Here is a 17,715-nt window from a genome sequence, read left to right as displayed (position 1 = left end):
CTTCTTTCCGGAGACAGAAAGACAGATCCCAGCTGTGCCTCCATAAATAAAGCACTTTCCCTCATTTTAAAGAACAAAAAAGTTCATCTGCAGCATGCATCATGAAGGCTGCTCCACAGGACTACATTTCCTAGCTGTGCGTGACGTCAACTATATGCGACAGCTGAGTGAGCACGTGACTTTTTTGTTTTGGTCCATGCTCTGCGGACTTGTGACGGATATCCTCAGTTGCAGGAAGACGCAGAATGGAGAACACCTTCTTCTTCTTCTTTTTGAACATTTTTCTTTATTGCACCTCCTCGGCTTCACCGCCGAATTTCGTCCTCCTTTTCGCAGATGATTTAGGTTTCGGGGATTTGGGCTGTTATGGACACCCAAGCTCGCTCACCCCAAACCTGGACCGCCTGGCAGCGGGAGGACTCCGGTTTACAGATTTCTACTGTACCAGCCCGGTCTGCACCCCGTCCAGGTATCCACACTGTCGTTTTAGTCCCTTGATATCATGCTTTACCCTATCCGACTTTAAAATATACCTTACAGTAAGTGTGTGAACCCATTAAACCTTTAAAAAACTCGGATCAGCGTACTTTTTAATTTTTTTTTATTTTTGCCGTGTTAAGACGCATTTTACAAGCTGTTTAACCCTTTGAAATCTGAGCAGATTGGTCTGATGTATTTGAAAAACATGGGAAGTGGGAACATTTCTAGAAAGTAGTAAAAGGTGAAAATGACCTCAATATTACATTGAAAAATATAGGGGAACAGGTCCACAAAATAATGGTTATAATTACCATAATTTTAATTTTAAAATGATGCTGCACATCTGAAATAAATTTCAGCACGTTTGGGGTCATAGTCTTGTTTGTTTTCTTTTTTATTTGCTTATTTTCAGGTAATTGTCTTGTAACTGTTTACTGGTGTATTACTCATTTTTGGGCCATGTCTTTTGAAGTTGCATGTGTTGTTTTTAATGTTCCCAGGTATCCAGGGGTTAATCCTTTGTGTAAAAGAAGACTAAGACGTAAAAGTAGCATTTAATATATGACTTGCTTTGTACCTGCAGTGATTACCTCATGTTTTGCTCTTTTTTTTACATACTTTTATTATGCATTATTCCAATGAGTTGATACATAAAAACTGTTTGTGAGTGAAAAGTGTGAGCGTCACTAAAATTATTACACAATCGGAGATAAAGACAAAGTGGTTAATAAAAACTCATTAATGATTAGCACATTGTTTCCCAACTGGTCCAGCCACTGGATCCAGGTTTCTCCTTAGTCTTTAGTTCAAGGTACATACAAATGATAAACCACCACATTTTCATCTTCAAATGTAAACTCATGGGCTTACAACACATTAAAATAAAACACATTGCAAGAATAAAGTGTTAAAATTTTGTAAATATGAAGCGTTGCAACCAAAAAAAGTGCATGTTATTGCCTCAAAACTGGTGACATACAAACACTGCAGAGGCACAGCATGTAAAGAGGCCAAGTAACACCAAGAACAGGGCAAGAAGGTACTGAGGGGAAAATAAAGGTCGACGTGATAAATGAGGCCTTGAACATAGTTAGTACTTCAGAATAAAGTGTCTTTTTACAAACTTGACCTCTATGACGTCAATTCAGAATGGACCCACTGTTGGACCATGACCCACCAGTTGGGAACCACTTGATTAGAAGACACTATAAATCAAGCCTATCTCCTGTGTGTGTGTGTGTGTGTGTGTGTGTGTGTGTGTGTGTGTGTGTAGCCAGGACAAAAGAGAGACAAGACTATATAAAGGTGTAATAAAAAAAAACATTATCATATGTTTTCACACTTTGATAACAACTTTGCATAAATAAATAGTGCCATGCACTGCAGCCAACATAGACATCGTCAGTTTGTTACACTATAACTTTCAACATAATACAGTACAGTTCACCAGAGGAGGAACTGAAAACAGATCCTGTTCTTTTAGGAAGTAAGAAAGCACATGACTAATAAATAAATAAACAACTTTAACTGAAACATCATGTCACTGAATTGACCTTTGCATTGTTTTGTTTAACAGCTTTTGAACACAGAGAATAAAATCGAGAGTTTTGTACTAAGCAGTTAAATGATTCAGCATTGTTAGTTTTTTAGAAGTGACTTTAAAACTTTACATGCATGCTGTGAAATACTGGAAAATGTAATCTGTTATCTGCACATACTGCACCGCTTCCATTCATTATCCACATACTTAACTCACAGTCTCTCCGCGTGTAACAAAAGCTTAATCATAAAGAATTTCTCCATGTTGTAAATTAGTAATTTGTGAATTAATATGTGGTTTAGATTCTTTTAGCCACATCTTACAAAACCCAACCCTCTCATCCACACACCTTATACCCTCCAGTCCTTTCTACCTCACTTAAGTAAGAGCTTTGCTTCGTTTTGATGGCTTCTCAGGGCATCGCTGTTGACGGGCCGCTATCAGACCCGCTCAGGTGTCTACCCAGGAGTGCTGTACCCGGGCTCTATAGGCGGTCTTCCGCTGAATGAGACCACCATTGCTGAAGTTTTAAAGCCTGTTGGCTACGCTACTGCTGCCGTAGGGAAGTGGCACTTAGGAGTTGGGCCCAACGGGATGTTCCTTCCAACCAGACAGGGGTTTGACCACTACCTGGGGATCCCCTACTCTCACGACATGGTCAGTGCCAGTGAATTTAGCTCCAAACTGAGCAAATGATTTACAGTTTTGAAATGTAATCCAATTTGTTTTTTTGTAATATATATTTTCATTTTGGCTCCTCTGTCTCTCTGTTTCTTTCCCAGGGCCCCTGTAGGAACCTGACCTGTTTCCCTCCAGATGTTAAGTGTTTTGGATTGTGTGATGTTGGCACTGTAACTGTGCCTCTAATGCACAATGAGGTCATTAAGCAGCAACCAGTCGACTTCCTCAATCTAGAAAGGGCTTACAGTGATTTTGCGACCAATTTCATCACCACATCGGCCAAGAAGAAACAGCCTTTCTTCCTCTACTATCCTTCCCATGTAAGCAACACAAACAGCCTTACAGTCAGTGCAGAATCAGAGCTCACTCCTGGTCAGTTAACTGCTTGAAGAGGCTAAAATTAGGGCTATCCATCAATCAAAATATTGTTGAATTCACAATGTGGCCAAATGAAATATCGAAATTGCAGGCGCTGCCATTTTGTGATTTAAGTATTATGGTGCTACAGAGATGCCTCAGCCTACAAGTCATATTCTGGATGTAAGGACACATGCTTGTTTGGTAGAGACCGCAGCAGAAATTTTAATATTTTTTTCAGTGAAAATTAAATTTTTGCCATTCCCAGTGAAATCACATCTCATAACACAATTACAGTATCTGTCAAAATAAATGCACTGGTTTTTTTTGGGGTTTTTTTTTAACATATCTGGCAGCCCTACTAAAAATATGTTTTTAAAATGCAGAGTACATGTCCACCTCCAAGTTAATTTTTCTAAGCAAGAATGTCCACAATGTTTTCAATTCCATGTAGATAAATTTTGGTACTGCAATTTAGTGCAGTGAGACAGTAAGACACCTTTTTGTTGTTCCTCCTATAGCACACCCATTACCCCCAGTATGCAGGTCCAGCAGCAGCTGGGCGCACTTTAAGGGGTCCGTTTGGAGATGCTCTGTTTGAGTTTGACAGCACGATAGGAAACCTACTGACAACCCTGGAAAAGACAGGAGTGATCAACAACACACTCGTCTTCTTCACTTCAGACAACGGGTTGGTTTTAGCCCCTGCTTTGTTTTCATATAGCTGTGATACAAAAGTGTGCACTTTGCTTTGTTCAAAGGTTGCATTATAACTTTGCTCTCTTGTATGTTTCATTTATTGTTTTCTAATGATATTGCATTTATTGTCTTATCAAACGGTGTTCTATATATCTCTGTGTGCAGGCCTGAACTGATGCGAATGTCCCGAGGAGGAAGTGCTGGCCCTCTGAAATGTGGAAAAGGCACAACATATGACGGGGGCATGAGAGAGCCAGCCATCGCCTTCTGGCCAGGGACCATTAAGCCAGGTCAGGGCGCATTATGCCTACAATAAACTGGAGTTTTTAAAAACTTTTAAAAGACTAAAAACTGACACCTCTCACACCTAAAGACAATATGAGCTTTTCGTCACACACTAAGAGTTTGCAAAGACTGGGGATTTTGCAGGGTCATTTTTTACAAGACTACACCTTGATTTATTCAGAGATTATTTCCCATCCTGCTCCTGGTGGGAAATATTAAGCCAAACTACCTTTAGGAAATATTACATATTAATAGTTCCTTACGTCTCCACTAAAACACATAACTAACAAGATAAAAGGTGTCATATGTTGATAGTATTCTGGCATCAATATAATCCATAAAGATAAACTTTATCAGCGTACAAACTTTCCATTTTTGTTGCCTTAATTCACTTCCACCCTCTGTCAGTTAGTGATGCTGTTTTAGACCGTGGAAATGAGAGGCGAATCTTTAGAAAATTAACATTTCTCACTAAATTAAGTGCTATTTGGTGGATCAGATATACACCGAATTACACACTGACTCCTGTTCACTCTACACCTCCAGCAGTTTCTCTGCCTTTTCCACAGTACAAGAAAACTGAGTCTTGTTTACATCTTTAGCCTCCCTAAAGTCCCCTCCATGTTTACGTCTATCCGGTTGGCTGCCTCTTGTTTGGTGAGAGCACAGCTGTTGTTGACAATGTTCACGCCATTGAACTTCACTATTTGCATTAGCAAAGAGAAACTTAAGATAATACTAAACATGTTTGATTTTGTTGGAACGTCAAGACGAGAAAAGTACTGACCCAATTTTTTTTTTTGACCCTCTTTCCCCCCCAACGATCGAGATCATAGAGGCACGCACCAAGTCATACTAATCACCTTTGATCGCACTATGAAAACAAACACAATAAAATGAATGTAAACACATTAACACATCGTCTTTTACTGATTGCTGCTGCTGATTTTTTCTGTATACATCTGTTTAGGTGTGACCCACCAGATGGCCAGCACTCTTGATATCCTCCCCACAATCGCAAGCCTGGCAGGAGCCAAACTGCCCCAGGTGATGCTGGATGGCGTCGATATGACGGAAATCCTTGTCAACCAAGGAAAGGTAGTGGCATCATAACCTCAACCTCTGCAGAGATTTAAATAATGTGAAAACCAAGCTGGTGTGTTTTTTTTAAATCTCTAATCTCCTTTTTTTTTTGCAGAGTAAAAGGGAGACGATGATGTTTTACCCCACAGATCCCACTGAGATGTACGGCCTGTTTGCTCTCAGACTGGGGAAGTACAAGGCCCACTTCTATACACGAGGTACAGATGACGGCATACACGCAACAGGCTGCGTTCAGACTGCAGGCAAATTCGATCTTTGTTTCAAATCAGATCTTCATAGCAAACTGCTGGCACAGGTTGCTGTAGTAATGATGTAGGCATCAGTAACTATGTAGCTACGCTTTTGACGTGACTTTCCAACACGAGACATTTTTTTATATCCAGACTTTCTAAGAACCAACCCAGTTACAACCTAGATATGCTTAAAAATAGTTTTGGGCTGGCAGTCTGTACAAAGCTTTGGCTGACTAGAAGTCTAGAAGTGAATCGCATAGCTCTTCAAAAGTTGAGCGATCATCCGAAAGTTTTGAATCCACAAATTCTCTGTGAAATCGTGGACTATCACCACCCAGAAACTCCTCATACGTAGCCGCTCTCTTATATAATGGGCTTGCCTTTCCATTATCGCTCCAGTAACACACCTACGTTGACTTCTATTGGAAAATAATGACAGCTAGTGCGGTGGCTGCAACAGAAATAAATCTGCTGATGTTTTGAGCATCCATCGCCATGCTTCTTGGAATGTTATTGTGAGAGAAGTCGAATAACATCACTCACTGACATTTCGAAATATCGCTTAAGTTTTGTGCAAATCTGTAGCGGCAACCCGCCTACAGTCAGAACTGTTTTTGACTCCTGCTCGTCCATGTTTGTGCATTAGGTGCTTCCCACAGCGGCACTACCCCGGACCAAGACTGCCCAGTATTTGCTGTCCTCAAAGCCCACGACCCCCCTCTTCTCTTTGACCTGGAGGCTGACCCCTCGGAGCACTACCCTCTCCCCCTGTACGGAAAACCTGACCTCCAAGCCGTGCTGGAGAGGATCAAGAAAATCAAAGAGCAGTTTGAAGCCTCCATGGTATTTGGGGAAAGCCAGATATCAAAAGGAACGGACCCGAACCTGGAGCCTTGCTGCAATCCTCAGTGTAGCCCCAAGCCGAGATGCTGCAAGTGCTGATGGGACAAAATCCCACAATGACAACACTTTGGGGAAGGCTGGAGGTACCGCACAGATTTTGGCCTCAAGATGTGATGCTGATTTTGTAATTATCCGATGATGCATCACTACTTCCTTGTGGACAGCAATAATTGAAATAACATTCATACTGTAGAGTAACATTGCAAACAATCTGTTTCCTCAGTGAGGAAATTATTTAAATATTGTATAATAATGTACTGTATTTCCTGACTATTTGAATAGTCAGTGATTTAATTTTCACTTTAACATTCTTTATGATTACAATATTGTTGGATAAGTGTATGGATTTAATGTTAAAAAAAAATTGCACATATTTCAATCACACGAACAATCAAGAGTAGATCCGAACAATAAAGACAACAGTAAAGATTTCAGACATCAAGCATATATTTTATTCATAAGACCAAACCCATGACAAGGCAGAGTGATTTTTTTGTCATTTTTTTTCTTTGTTTTTCCCTGGAATTTTAATTAATTTTACAAGTCCTTGTTTTTAAAGATACAAGATAGGATATGTTTGTTCTGTCACATACTGTTTTGCTCTAGGTATACAGTGAAGAGTCTTGTTAATGTAATAAAAGTTTGGTTTAACTGTTAATGTATGTCTCAGCGGCTATATGGGACTAGATCATCCTCAGAGTTTGTCTTTGTGTGTAGCTGTGTGGAAAGAAGGGTTTTTAACTAGGCTGTAACAAGATAGAAAAACAGAATCAGAAGCAAATAGATACAGATCAGAGATGAGTCACACTGTCGGAGCTCAAAGGCTATTACTATAATCGGCAAGACGCAATAATAGTTTTCCAGTGGCGGCTGACTCAGTCACTATTCAGCTCTAACAGCAGATTGGTCAGTAGTCTGGTGGGTGTGTCACACACTAATTATGTCACATCTCACAAATGTGCCCTAAATGTGCTGCTGAAGCCTGTTTGTGGAGAGTTATGGAGTTGGCAGGAACCCAAGTGCCACCTGTGTGACAGTTAACATCATGTGTAGAAACATAAGACACTGAAATAAAATTATTGCAGATCACAGATTTTTTTCTTTTCTTTCAGGGGTTTTTGTCTGGTTGTGATCTTTCTTCTTTTTTTAAATTTCTTTTTAGTTAATGTACATATTCATTTCATAACATACTCAACATAAAGGACACAGCACTATCTTAGATTCGCTATTGTATATACATGATCTAACTGACAGCGATACATATGTAGGTAACACCCTGCCTCCCTCCTGCCGTATCAACAGTGAACTGAGGTGTTTGTTCTGGTGGACTGTGACTGAAAGCAGCAGAACAAGATGCCAAACAGTGTCTGAAAGAACAACGATGGGGATGGTTGGGGGTGGTAAAGCCAGAAATTTTAGATGACTGTGAGTGCATCATTTTTTTTTAAAATATAACCCTTCCCTATATAAGGTGCTAGACTGTAAGCTATGCTGCAACAACCCCAGAGTGGGTTATGGCGTAATGTGATGCTTCAACCTTTGACCAGACTAAGAGCAATAAATAAATGTGGCCTTCCCTTTTATCCATCATACTTAAAAAACAAGATCAAAGTCTAACCATTTACATTACTATAAAACCTCCACGTTAATGCTTTATTAAAGGTTTGATTACACTGTGATACCAGGACCAAGTATTAGCGGGACGCTCTAACTGTACAGTAGGCACACTGCAATACAGCGTCACTGACTACCGGTCAGTCTAGTCGATCCTTTTCCCTCGTTGAAAACTGCCAAGTCAAAAGAAAACGGAAACTAGGGTGTCACTGACAACCAGAGTTAAACAGTCGGAGGTGTGAGAGTATGGCTTTTCAGAGGGCCTTTTGCTTTCTTTGACCTGAAAGTCACATCAATCATAGCAAAGCATACAGTGATCTATGATCTGCAATTTTAACAGTTGAATGATTTCCCGTGAAAGTTCGCCACGGTGAAGGTCAGCAAGCAGTGCAACTTTGAGGACGGGACAAAAGTGAAAATGGCTCTGTCATATCATCCAGAAGTGCTGACACTTAACTTGCAGCTAATCCAAACTGAATAAAATATCTGATGACATTCAAAGTTCATTACAACTCTAAAATCTCTTACATCTGCAGTTACTCCTGTCTTAGTGAGTCATTAATACCCACAACAAAACAACCCCCCCTTCATCAGTCTGCGAGTGTTTCTTAATTAGTCTGGATGAGGCGCCTGTATGTCTACTTTCTATACATGTATTTACAACACACATTACGTCTTGCACGCGACACGGGGTAAGCTCAGACCAAGGACAGTTCACTGTACTCTCTCTACTTTGCTCCAATGTCACTATCAGTAGAAATCAAATCAGCATTTTTGTCAATATCGAACAAATACATATTTACAGTTAATTAAACGCAGACCTCTTGATTCCACACCGCTCCCGCACTGATTGTTGAGCTGCTTGCCATTCACTTGGATATGTGTATTTCTTGGTGTGTCTGTGTGCAGTAACCCTACTAGCCATGCATTGAAAAGTGAAACAGCAGTAGTAGGTATATTGTTTTCATTTCAAAAGAGGAACCTTTAAATAAACAGGTGCTCAGCGTCTTAGTTTTATATCATAGAAAAAGATAAAAGAAAACAGGCAATCGATCCATCGAGATGATGGAAATAAACAATGAGAGAGAGAGATGAATGAAATCAGTCAAATGCCTAGCATACTGTAGAAATGAAGATCCCAGTTTTAGAGGGACACGGGAGAGTATTTTACAATGGAGAGAACACCCCACTGACAGCGCCCTCTGGTGCCAAACTTGATGAACATACACAAGCTGCAGAGAAAGAAAGTGGTTGTCATGGCACTTCTTACTCCAGGTAGATGTCCTCAGTGGGGCAGGCGTACTCCAGATGTTCCTGGTAGTACTCCTGGAAGGCTCGTCTGCAGGAAAAGACAGACAGATGACTAAAGATCAAGCTGCCGGCTATTAGAGGACAGCCTTTCATCATTATCCTGCTTGTAGTTGCAGATTTTTACACAGTCATGCTCTGATTATTTACTGAGGAATGGCTGATTGGTGCCAACACGAAGAATGCTTTGTTAAAGTATTATAGCGCAAAAACAGAAACACTCCGGCTGAATCCAATCTGAACTGCTGAATATGCTGCCTGCCCTCGCTCCATCCAGAGACAGCGAACTATCTGTACCTTTAATTATTCAAATCCAGTAAGTACAAATCGATCATGACTAAGCTTATAATCATCATTTAACCTTCTGCGCACACACACACAAAATAGGCTATAGTGCAAATAATAAACCTATATCACATTTTCAGCATCTTGACAATTAAAGTGCTTTCACAGTTTTATGGAGCTGTGTGTAAGATTTAGGGGAACTTAATGGTATCTAGCAGTGAGTATTATAACGAGCTGAAACTTGTTCAGGAGGTTTTAACCAGGAGCCAAATAATCTGCAGAGGTCTCTTCCTCTCAAAAACGACAGGTCAGGTGACTCAAACCAGTAAAAACACTTAATAAAGAGGTTTTCCAGTTAAAAATCAGTGTTTGGTACGTCGCATGTAGGCTGCAAGTCCACAACCCACTAATAAGTGCTCACCTTTTCCCTCTGATAATTTAAGGTCCACATGTTCAGTAGGTTTGTACTGGGAGCCAAAATTATTCACCGAGGTCTCCTCCTCTTCAAACAAACGGTTTTTAAAAAATATGTTTTTTTTCTGTTTCTGCCAATAAATTCAGCTAAATCATACATACTGGAGGCTTTAGGTGGAGTAAATATGTCAAATCAAACAAACTCAAAAACACAAAGGAGTTGTAAAGTCATTTTTGTTCCTCGGTATACGTTTGATACAGAGTAATCGATATATTAATGTGATTTGGACTCACCCGACACACTCTGCTACAGGTCTCATGGACTCCTGGGATACAAACACATGGCAAGCGAATCTGTTCAGCATTGGGTGCTTAGTAATGAAGCCAAAGTAACTGCAGAGAGAAGAAAAAATTATGATGAAATCACAATCACATGTTAACATGTCACATGTTGCACTGCATTACACTGGTGACATGAGGGGGGAAAACCAGTTTGTTCACCAGTTGTTCCTCGGATGGCATCCACAGAACGAGATGTTCTTCATCTGGAAGAAGTGACTACATCTGTCATACTAAAGATGGAGGGAGAAGCAGAGACGGACAGGAAGAAAGAAAAAGGTCAAAATGAAGCATTATTGCAACATTATTCTATATTACAGGGATGATTGACTTTGAATAATTGGCTGAGTATTTTATTGATTCATGTTTTCATTTGTCCAAACCTCATCAAGGGTGTCATATTCATCCTCCAGGCTCATGATCAGTTTCACTCCTTGCAAGCTGATCTCCAGCTCACACAGAGAAGGAGGTCGCACATGTACCGTCCGTTTCCTCGATATCGCAATCTAACAGAAAACAGAAAATATTTTCATCCGAAAACAAAAACACTTTTATAGTGTATACAATACAGCACACACGCTTGTGTCCGTTTTCTGTGATTGCATGTGTTTTTTGCCGTTTTCCACTTAGCTGACCTTCTGCATGGCGGCACAGAGAATGCCGTTGCCTTGGTGATAAGGTACCTCAACAGACCCCAAAAACTGAACGTTGAAAGTCTCAATCCATGCTGGATTTCTTTTCATTCCTACAGTGTGGACACACAGAGAACATGTGACCCTTCTGACCTTCACAGAGAGACAGAGGACACAACAGCGGATGCATCTCTGAACTCACCCAATAACTCCTTAGATTGACCAATGACCTCATGGGCATAGAAGGCAGGGAAGATGCCTCTCTCGCCAGTCCGCATGTTATAGCCCCTGTACCAGTAGTCATCCTCTTCTTCCTCCACATACAAAGGGTCGTCCACATCCAGCTCCAGCTCATCTGCATGTCTGGGAATGAACCTGCAGAGAGCAGCAGAGAGGGACGGCACAAAAAAAGGCCTCTCTTAAAACACTGTATCCTTACATGGTATCCCTGCCGCCAGGCATTCTATAGACTGGTTAATGTGATCAGGAAGCATCTGTTTCAGTTTCAGGTGACTCCCACAGGGGAGCAGAGAGAGGGGAGCGATGAAACAGCTGACAGACGAGGATGGAGGGCTGGGTGGAGGGAGACAAAGAGCTCTAAATGCAGGGAAGCACTTACTGAGAGTGGACTGTGGTGAAGCAAATTCATAATTATACATTCACAACATGTACGGGTGATGCATGTAGTTTTCTCTCCCGCTCTTGCACACACAAACACAGACACAGGTGGTGGTTGATGTGATTATTACTGATCTCCCTGCAGCTCTCAGGCCCAGCTGTAGCATGGACATCTGCCCTGCTCCCTAACATAATTAGTGAAACCTCAAAGAAATATTGTTTTGTTTTTCTACACACAGATTTTCCTCCTAGACACAGAATGGTAATTTAAAAATTGAAGCTAATGGCATTCACAATTTATTCCACCATACTGTTTCTTCAATAAAAAAACAATTATTAATTTTTGCAATATTTTATTATGAATCTGCTTTTTGTAGTAATTCACTTTGCTCCCACTGATGTCCCATTATCAAAATGAGTGCACTGTAGATTGCCTTACCTGTAAACTGCCCTGTGTGTCTGGTCCCTCTCCTCTCCATTGATGGTACAGGAGAAAAGTCCAAAAGACTCTGTGCCTACATGGCAAACAGATAACAGTTAGACTCTTTAAATGCTCACCGCTAAAGCTGCTAAAGAGAAAAAATCCTTACTTTTTAAAACTGAAAGTTTAATTTCCAAAATAAAACACACTGGATTGTTTTTTCTCTAATCTGTTATTTGTTGGGGGAACATTCTAAAGTAAACTTTACGTGAGGAAGTCTAAATGGAAGCTAATTGGATTTGTCAAAAAAGAAATGGCAATGAAAGCCTTTGTAATGAGCCTTTCATTATGCAAATCACCCTTCATTAGGGATGTGAATCTTGAAGCTAGAGCGCTGATTGATGATGGATGTAAGAGAAACAGTGCCCTCCCATAGGTCTTGTGTTGGTTCCCTGCCAAATTTAGATCACACGTTAATGTATCATGCTGACAGTGATGAGTTCAACCCGAATGCAATAAATTCATTCTAAGGGCCCAGAGTGGACAATTTTAGCAATAATGCTGCTGGACCATAAACTGTAGGGTAAAATAAATGCATTTACATTTCCACATCTTGCAAAATACACTTATTTACATTCCTGCCAAGAGTTAGATGTAAAGATCAATACCATGTTAATGTGTGTGGTTAAAAGTGAAGCTGCAGCCAGAAAACTGTATGCTTAGCTAGCATAAAGACTAGAAACAGGGGAAACAATTAGCCTTGTCCTGTCCAAAAGTTAAAAAAAGTATAATAATTATTTTAATAACAATTTTCATAATCATAATATTTTAAGAGAACAAACTGACAAGTTTTACAGGATTACAGAGGTATGTGCTTAACTATTTTGAAAAACAAGCAAGATATAATGTGCTAATGAGTAAGCTTTAGAGATGCTTACCTTTGGACATAATTAGGATGGCTGTTTCCCCCTGCTTTCAGTCTTCATGCTAAGCTAACCATTTCCTGACTATTTCATATTTATTTGACAGATATACGCGTTGCATCAATTGTCTTAACTTATTTTTGAGAAGCAAGCAAATGTCTTTGACTGCAGGTACATATCCAAAAGTTTTCCAGAAAGGTGCAGTGTCTGAATAAGGACCTGGATAAGTGTCTGATAAATTTCTCAAAGCTGCCCGTCAGCAGTTGCCTGGCCGTTCACATCAGGAGCACATTTCTCTGCACCGGTCAGTGGCGATTCTCCTTCTCCGCTCCTTTCTAATCTTATGGAAAGCTCTGTCTCTGTCTCTCTGTCCCTGCTTGCTGTGTGTCTGTGTCTTTGTTTGTTTGTCTAAGTGTGTGTCTGCATCTCTGTGTGCCTGCTCGTCTCTCCCTCTCTGTTTAGATACAACTGACAAGCATTGTGGAGGCACTGGATGCATATTTTATCATTTATCATGATAAGATAATGTATATAATATCTAATATATCCTTCTGTATAATTAATCATAGAGTACTTTGTGTGTGTTTCCTGCCCGAAAGACCAGATGCCAAAACTATTGCCGCAGATCATGAGCCTGCCATTGATCTCGGGGCTGCAGTGCGTCCAGTGTGATTGGTCTGATTGCTGCACGCTTTGCAACCGTTCTGCAACAGTATGAACCCAGTGTAAGTGAAGTTATGTCCAAACCCCCCACCCTGCTACTGCCGTTTCTCAATTATTGCAGGACTTACTGGAGGAGCGGGAGGTGCTGTTGACGAACACATTGAGGAACTTCTTGGAGAATGGGAGATCAGCCTCAGGGGAGGAGTCTTCAGAAGAACTGAGAAGTTCTGGCCTCACCTCACCATCATCACGACCATAGCCCTCCTCCCCCGTCCCCAAAGGCTCCTCATCACAAAGCGTGGAGAGCTCACTGTCATCACTCAGAACAGAGGTGCACCTGAGAGGACAAGGTTTGTCAGTTTCAAATCTCAATTTAGGGCCTGTTTGATTTACCACAAGAAGGCACACCCCACAGAAAGTAGTGTTCAGTTAAAACAGAAGCACATTCTCCAGTTCATTCTTAGCTTTCACACATTTCGCACACTCATTGTCTCAGCGCATACCTTCTGAGGCTGACTAGTTCCAGCGTAGTATTTTCGTCCACCACTAGCGTGTACTTCATGGAGTCATAGGCCAGTCCATCATCTTCATTCGGCTGCCTCAGAGCCAGGTCTTTGTCACACAGTGGGAGGTCATGGTCAGATAAGGAATGGTCTTGCACACTGGCATCAATGGGTGGTGAACTGTCCAGCTCTAAGTCACTACCCCTGAAGGAGTGCTTCCTCAAGCCACCCAGGTATGGGTACGAGTCTCCATCGTCCTCCTCTTCGTCATTGTCTGTGGAGTAGGTGAGGCTGAAGCAGCGGTTAGTCTGGGCGGTGGGTATGTCCAGTGTCAGGCTGTGTTTAACCTCAGTGATGCGCTCAAGAGAGGCCGAGGAACGGCTCGTTGGCCTGGGCTCGGTCTCTCGTCCTTCATCCTTGTCACTGACCACACTCTCACTGAGGCTTGGCGAGTCCAGATCCCTCCTCCCATCCAGCATCGTCAAGTCATTATTGGGCTCTTCATCTTCCTCCTGTCTCCTGGTGTTCTTAGATGGTTTGTCTGTGAAGTACTTCTCAGAGTCTTTAGTGGTATACAAGGAGCTGAACTCTGTGGTTCCCCTCCCGCTGTTTGCACTGCGCTCCAAGATCAGAGGGGTTATGATATCACCAGTAGGGTTGTTCATATACAGACAGGGACCTTCTTCTGAAGACTCCACAGTCTTCCTCCTGTCTCCTGTCACCATCATATTCTTTCTGTGCCCTTCACTTCCCTTCTCTTCATCCTTTGATCCCTCCGTCTCTGCTTTCTTTTCTTGGTCTTCATCGTTGAAACCATCTCCCTCTCCGATGTCTGAGGATGGTGAGATGGTGTCTGACACAGACACCTTCCTCTTGAAGCATTCCTCAGGACAACTGATTGGGTACGAGCCCTCTGAGATCATCCTGTTGACCAGGTTGCTGAGCAGCCACGGGGAGTCTGAGTTCTCGCTCAGCTCGTCTTCGCTCTCTGATTCTGAATCTCCCTCACTGGTTCCATCATATTCATCTGCACTGGGCATTAGCCTGGGTCCGACTGGCAGGTAGAAGGAGCGTTTGAAGCTCTCTAGACTGTGATCTGGTTCTATCTGCAGCACCATCTGTCTGGAGAGGCTGTCTTCACATTGTTGCGCTGGAGGCAAAGTCTCGTCAGGGTCTGCCTGGTGCTCGAAAGACAGCTCATCATCCACATTCTGCAGCCCCATCAGAGCTTGCTCGTCATTGTAGGATTCAGGAGGTAGGATGGGTGAGTCAACAGGGGATGGTGTAGCAATAGTTGGTGAGGGTAGAGGGGAAGGAGAGGGAAGAGGAGACCCTTCTTTGATTGGATCAGGTTGGCCCAGTAGTAAAGACGCTTTCAGTCCCACAATGCCGCTGTCCTGCTCTAATTCTGTATCCGGGTCCAGTTCCTGGTCTGATGTGGGTGAGCTGGCCTCCTCGATGGAGTTGGTGAGGTGAGATGAGCGCCCGCTGCTGCTGTCATCACTGGTCAGGTCCAGCTCTGTCTCTGAGATAGAGGAGATCATGTTGGAGACCACTGGACCTCCGCAGGCAAACGCTGCCTCCAGCTCCCCTTCAATGTCAGAGTCAGAGCCTGGAGAGCTGAGGTCCTTGTCCTGGTCTGAGGTCATGTAACCCTGCTGGTTCATATCTGCTATCCCTGGATCTGAGGACGGAGAGGTGGAGTCATTAGCTGCTCCCTCCAGGGTGGAAACTGCTCCATCTGAACTGTTGGACTGGTCAAGAATATCTGAGCGGCTGGAGGACACATAGCTAGAGAAGGAGGCGGGTTCAATAGAGGGGAATTCCACGTATGAAGACTGATTCTCCTTACACACCATATCATAGGTCTCCTTACACATGAACTCCACCTCAAAGTCCTTCTCCAGCTCCTCATCAGACAAGGGGGTATCAGCACCGTCGTTGGCTCCCATGGGTGCAGTGGATGACAAACAGCGACTGGTTGCATCTGGGTCGAGGTCGTTTTCTGGCTCCAAACCTGACTCACTGGTGATCGTGTAAGTATCAGTGGCACGCCGGTTTGAGTGTTTGTGGTTGTGGTCGCTGTTAAGGTCGTGGTCCACCTCTGTGTCCGAACACTGGGAGTGTTCATCTACAGAGGGTACTCTGGTTGTCTGGATTGAAGAGTCTGCCTGTGGCTCATCGCCAGAGCAAGAGTGGGACTTGTGTTGACCAAATGAGCCTGTGTCAATAAAAAAGTGCAGAGAAACAAGAAACGCCAAGAGTGAAAGAAAATACAGGATGATACAGAGGATTGTGAAGAACATGACAATGCAAAAAGAGAAAGGAGACAGTCTGTATGAGTTATGAAAGTAATTTGGACAGTTAAAGAGAGAAGATAAAAAGAATGAGCACAAAGAATAATAAGCAATGAGACATGTTTATAATCAGCTTTTCAATAAACAATGTGCGATGAACAAGTTCAGCAATTGTTTCTTCATTAAGAACACACTAATTAGATTCCATAAATTAGACTAGTGAAAATGGGTTTGTAAGAATAAACATGACAGTGTTTTGCTGAACGACATATACCACTGGACAAGTCGACTTCACATCACATCACTTCATTTCACATCATGGTGCTACACAACACTGATGATGATGGAATGAGCCCTAAGCTTGCTGGGTTGGCCTTCTTGTTACCGTATTCGGGCCTCTCCCGCCTGTTGCCCTCCATGTCGCAGAGGAGGGGCCTGTGAGGAGATTGGGGGTTCCCGCCCTCCCCTGTCTGTTTTGGTGGAGTACCTTTGCTCTGAGACCCTGGTGCCTGGGAAACTGGAGAGGTTGGGCACTGGCCAGTCACATGGCTACCATCCTCCAGACATGAGTGGGTTGGAGACAGACGACCTGGAAGAAGAGAAGATATTTATTTTCTAATTGTTTGTAATGCCCACGGTTTGTAAAGGATCATTTATTGTAGCTGAGCTTCTTTTAAACAAGACAACAAAAAACCTGCCAATCTGGAGTAATCAATTCACAAATGAAAACATTTGACGTCAACAACAAAAAAATCAAGACATAAACTCAAAATGTAAAACACTGCAAAATATGATATAAACTTTTTTTTGAAGCATCAGTTTTTCAGCTGATGCACCTAAAATACTGTGGCAAATAGCCACTTCATTTGCACGCAGCTTGCAGTGAAATTAACTTAAAAAAAGAATACTATTGAAGCAGGCTGAGCTATTTTCAGGTGATTTGCCAAAATGGTTGTAAATTTGTGATTTGCTAGTTTCCTTTGGCAAATCTGGCATTTGAGTTTTAGAGGGTAATATCTGTAAGTTTTTAAACTATTCCGAGTTGAATCTGCCTGTCAAAAGGTTCTCAAACTATCGTAGTCACAAAACTAAGCCTATCACTAGGCCTCTCTGCTGACTGTTGCTCAATGAATGCATGTGTTTTCCCTAAGTGATGTTGTCCTATGTGTTTATGTTTAGGAGTATTTGTTGATGTTTGCAGTGCCTGTTGTGTGTTATTGCTTTTAATTAGCACTTTAGTTTTGGCCACACTTCTCATGTTCTGTCGATGTATACTGTAGTGTGCATTTGTTTTGTTTTTTTGTAATGTCATCAGGGTGTTCTTGGCCTTCCCTGTCTAAATAAATGTTATAAATAAATATATCACTACATTTAAATGCCCTTGTGTGAGAACAACTAATATTTAGTGTTGTGCAA

At 42.0% G+C, this 17,715-nt stretch overlaps 2 protein-coding genes across 4 annotated transcripts in view; one reads left to right on the top strand and one right to left on the bottom strand.

Moving 5' to 3' along the window:
- Positions 1–209: 209 nt before the first annotated feature.
- arsa (arylsulfatase A) lies at positions 210–7,293 on the top strand. Its single transcript, XM_042495641.1, has 8 exons — positions 210–469; positions 2,437–2,677; positions 2,803–3,021; positions 3,580–3,749; positions 3,923–4,047; positions 5,013–5,140; positions 5,241–5,343; positions 6,026–7,293. Exons 1-8 carry the CDS (start codon positions 246–248, stop codon positions 6,319–6,321), a joined length of 1,506 nt encoding a protein of 501 aa, XP_042351575.1. The 5' UTR covers positions 210–245; the 3' UTR covers positions 6,322–7,293.
- Positions 7,294–7,373: 80 nt separating this feature from the next.
- Positions 7,374–17,715, bottom strand: part of mapk8ip2 (mitogen-activated protein kinase 8 interacting protein 2) — a 38,368-nt gene continuing 28,026 nt past the window's right edge. For 2 of the 3 annotated variants that reach the window (XM_042495638.1, XM_042495639.1), the window contains 10 exons: positions 16,685–16,888; positions 14,003–16,223; positions 13,628–13,836; positions 11,932–12,007; positions 11,077–11,249; positions 10,878–10,987; positions 10,626–10,748; positions 10,405–10,475; positions 10,198–10,296; positions 7,374–9,235 (listed from right to left, as the gene is read on the bottom strand). In XM_042495638.1, coding sequence (XP_042351572.1) covers positions 9,163–9,235; positions 10,198–10,296; positions 10,405–10,475; positions 10,626–10,748; positions 10,878–10,987; positions 11,077–11,249; positions 11,932–12,007; positions 13,628–13,836; positions 14,003–16,223; positions 16,685–16,888 — 3,359 coding nt within the window. In that variant the 3' untranslated portion in view covers positions 7,374–9,162. The remainder of the gene's footprint in view (positions 9,236–10,197; positions 10,297–10,404; positions 10,476–10,625; positions 10,749–10,877; positions 10,988–11,076; positions 11,250–11,931; positions 12,008–13,627; positions 13,837–14,002; positions 16,224–16,684; positions 16,889–17,715) is intronic. The other variant, XM_042495640.1, reaches the window with a different exon arrangement.

The sequence above is a fragment of the Plectropomus leopardus genome, chromosome 11, assembly GCF_008729295.1.
Source record: "Plectropomus leopardus isolate mb chromosome 11, YSFRI_Pleo_2.0, whole genome shotgun sequence".
In the NCBI taxonomy this organism is placed as follows: Eukaryota; Metazoa; Chordata; class Actinopteri; order Perciformes; family Serranidae; genus Plectropomus; species Plectropomus leopardus.
This window is presented reverse-complemented; position numbering and strand designations above follow the sequence as displayed.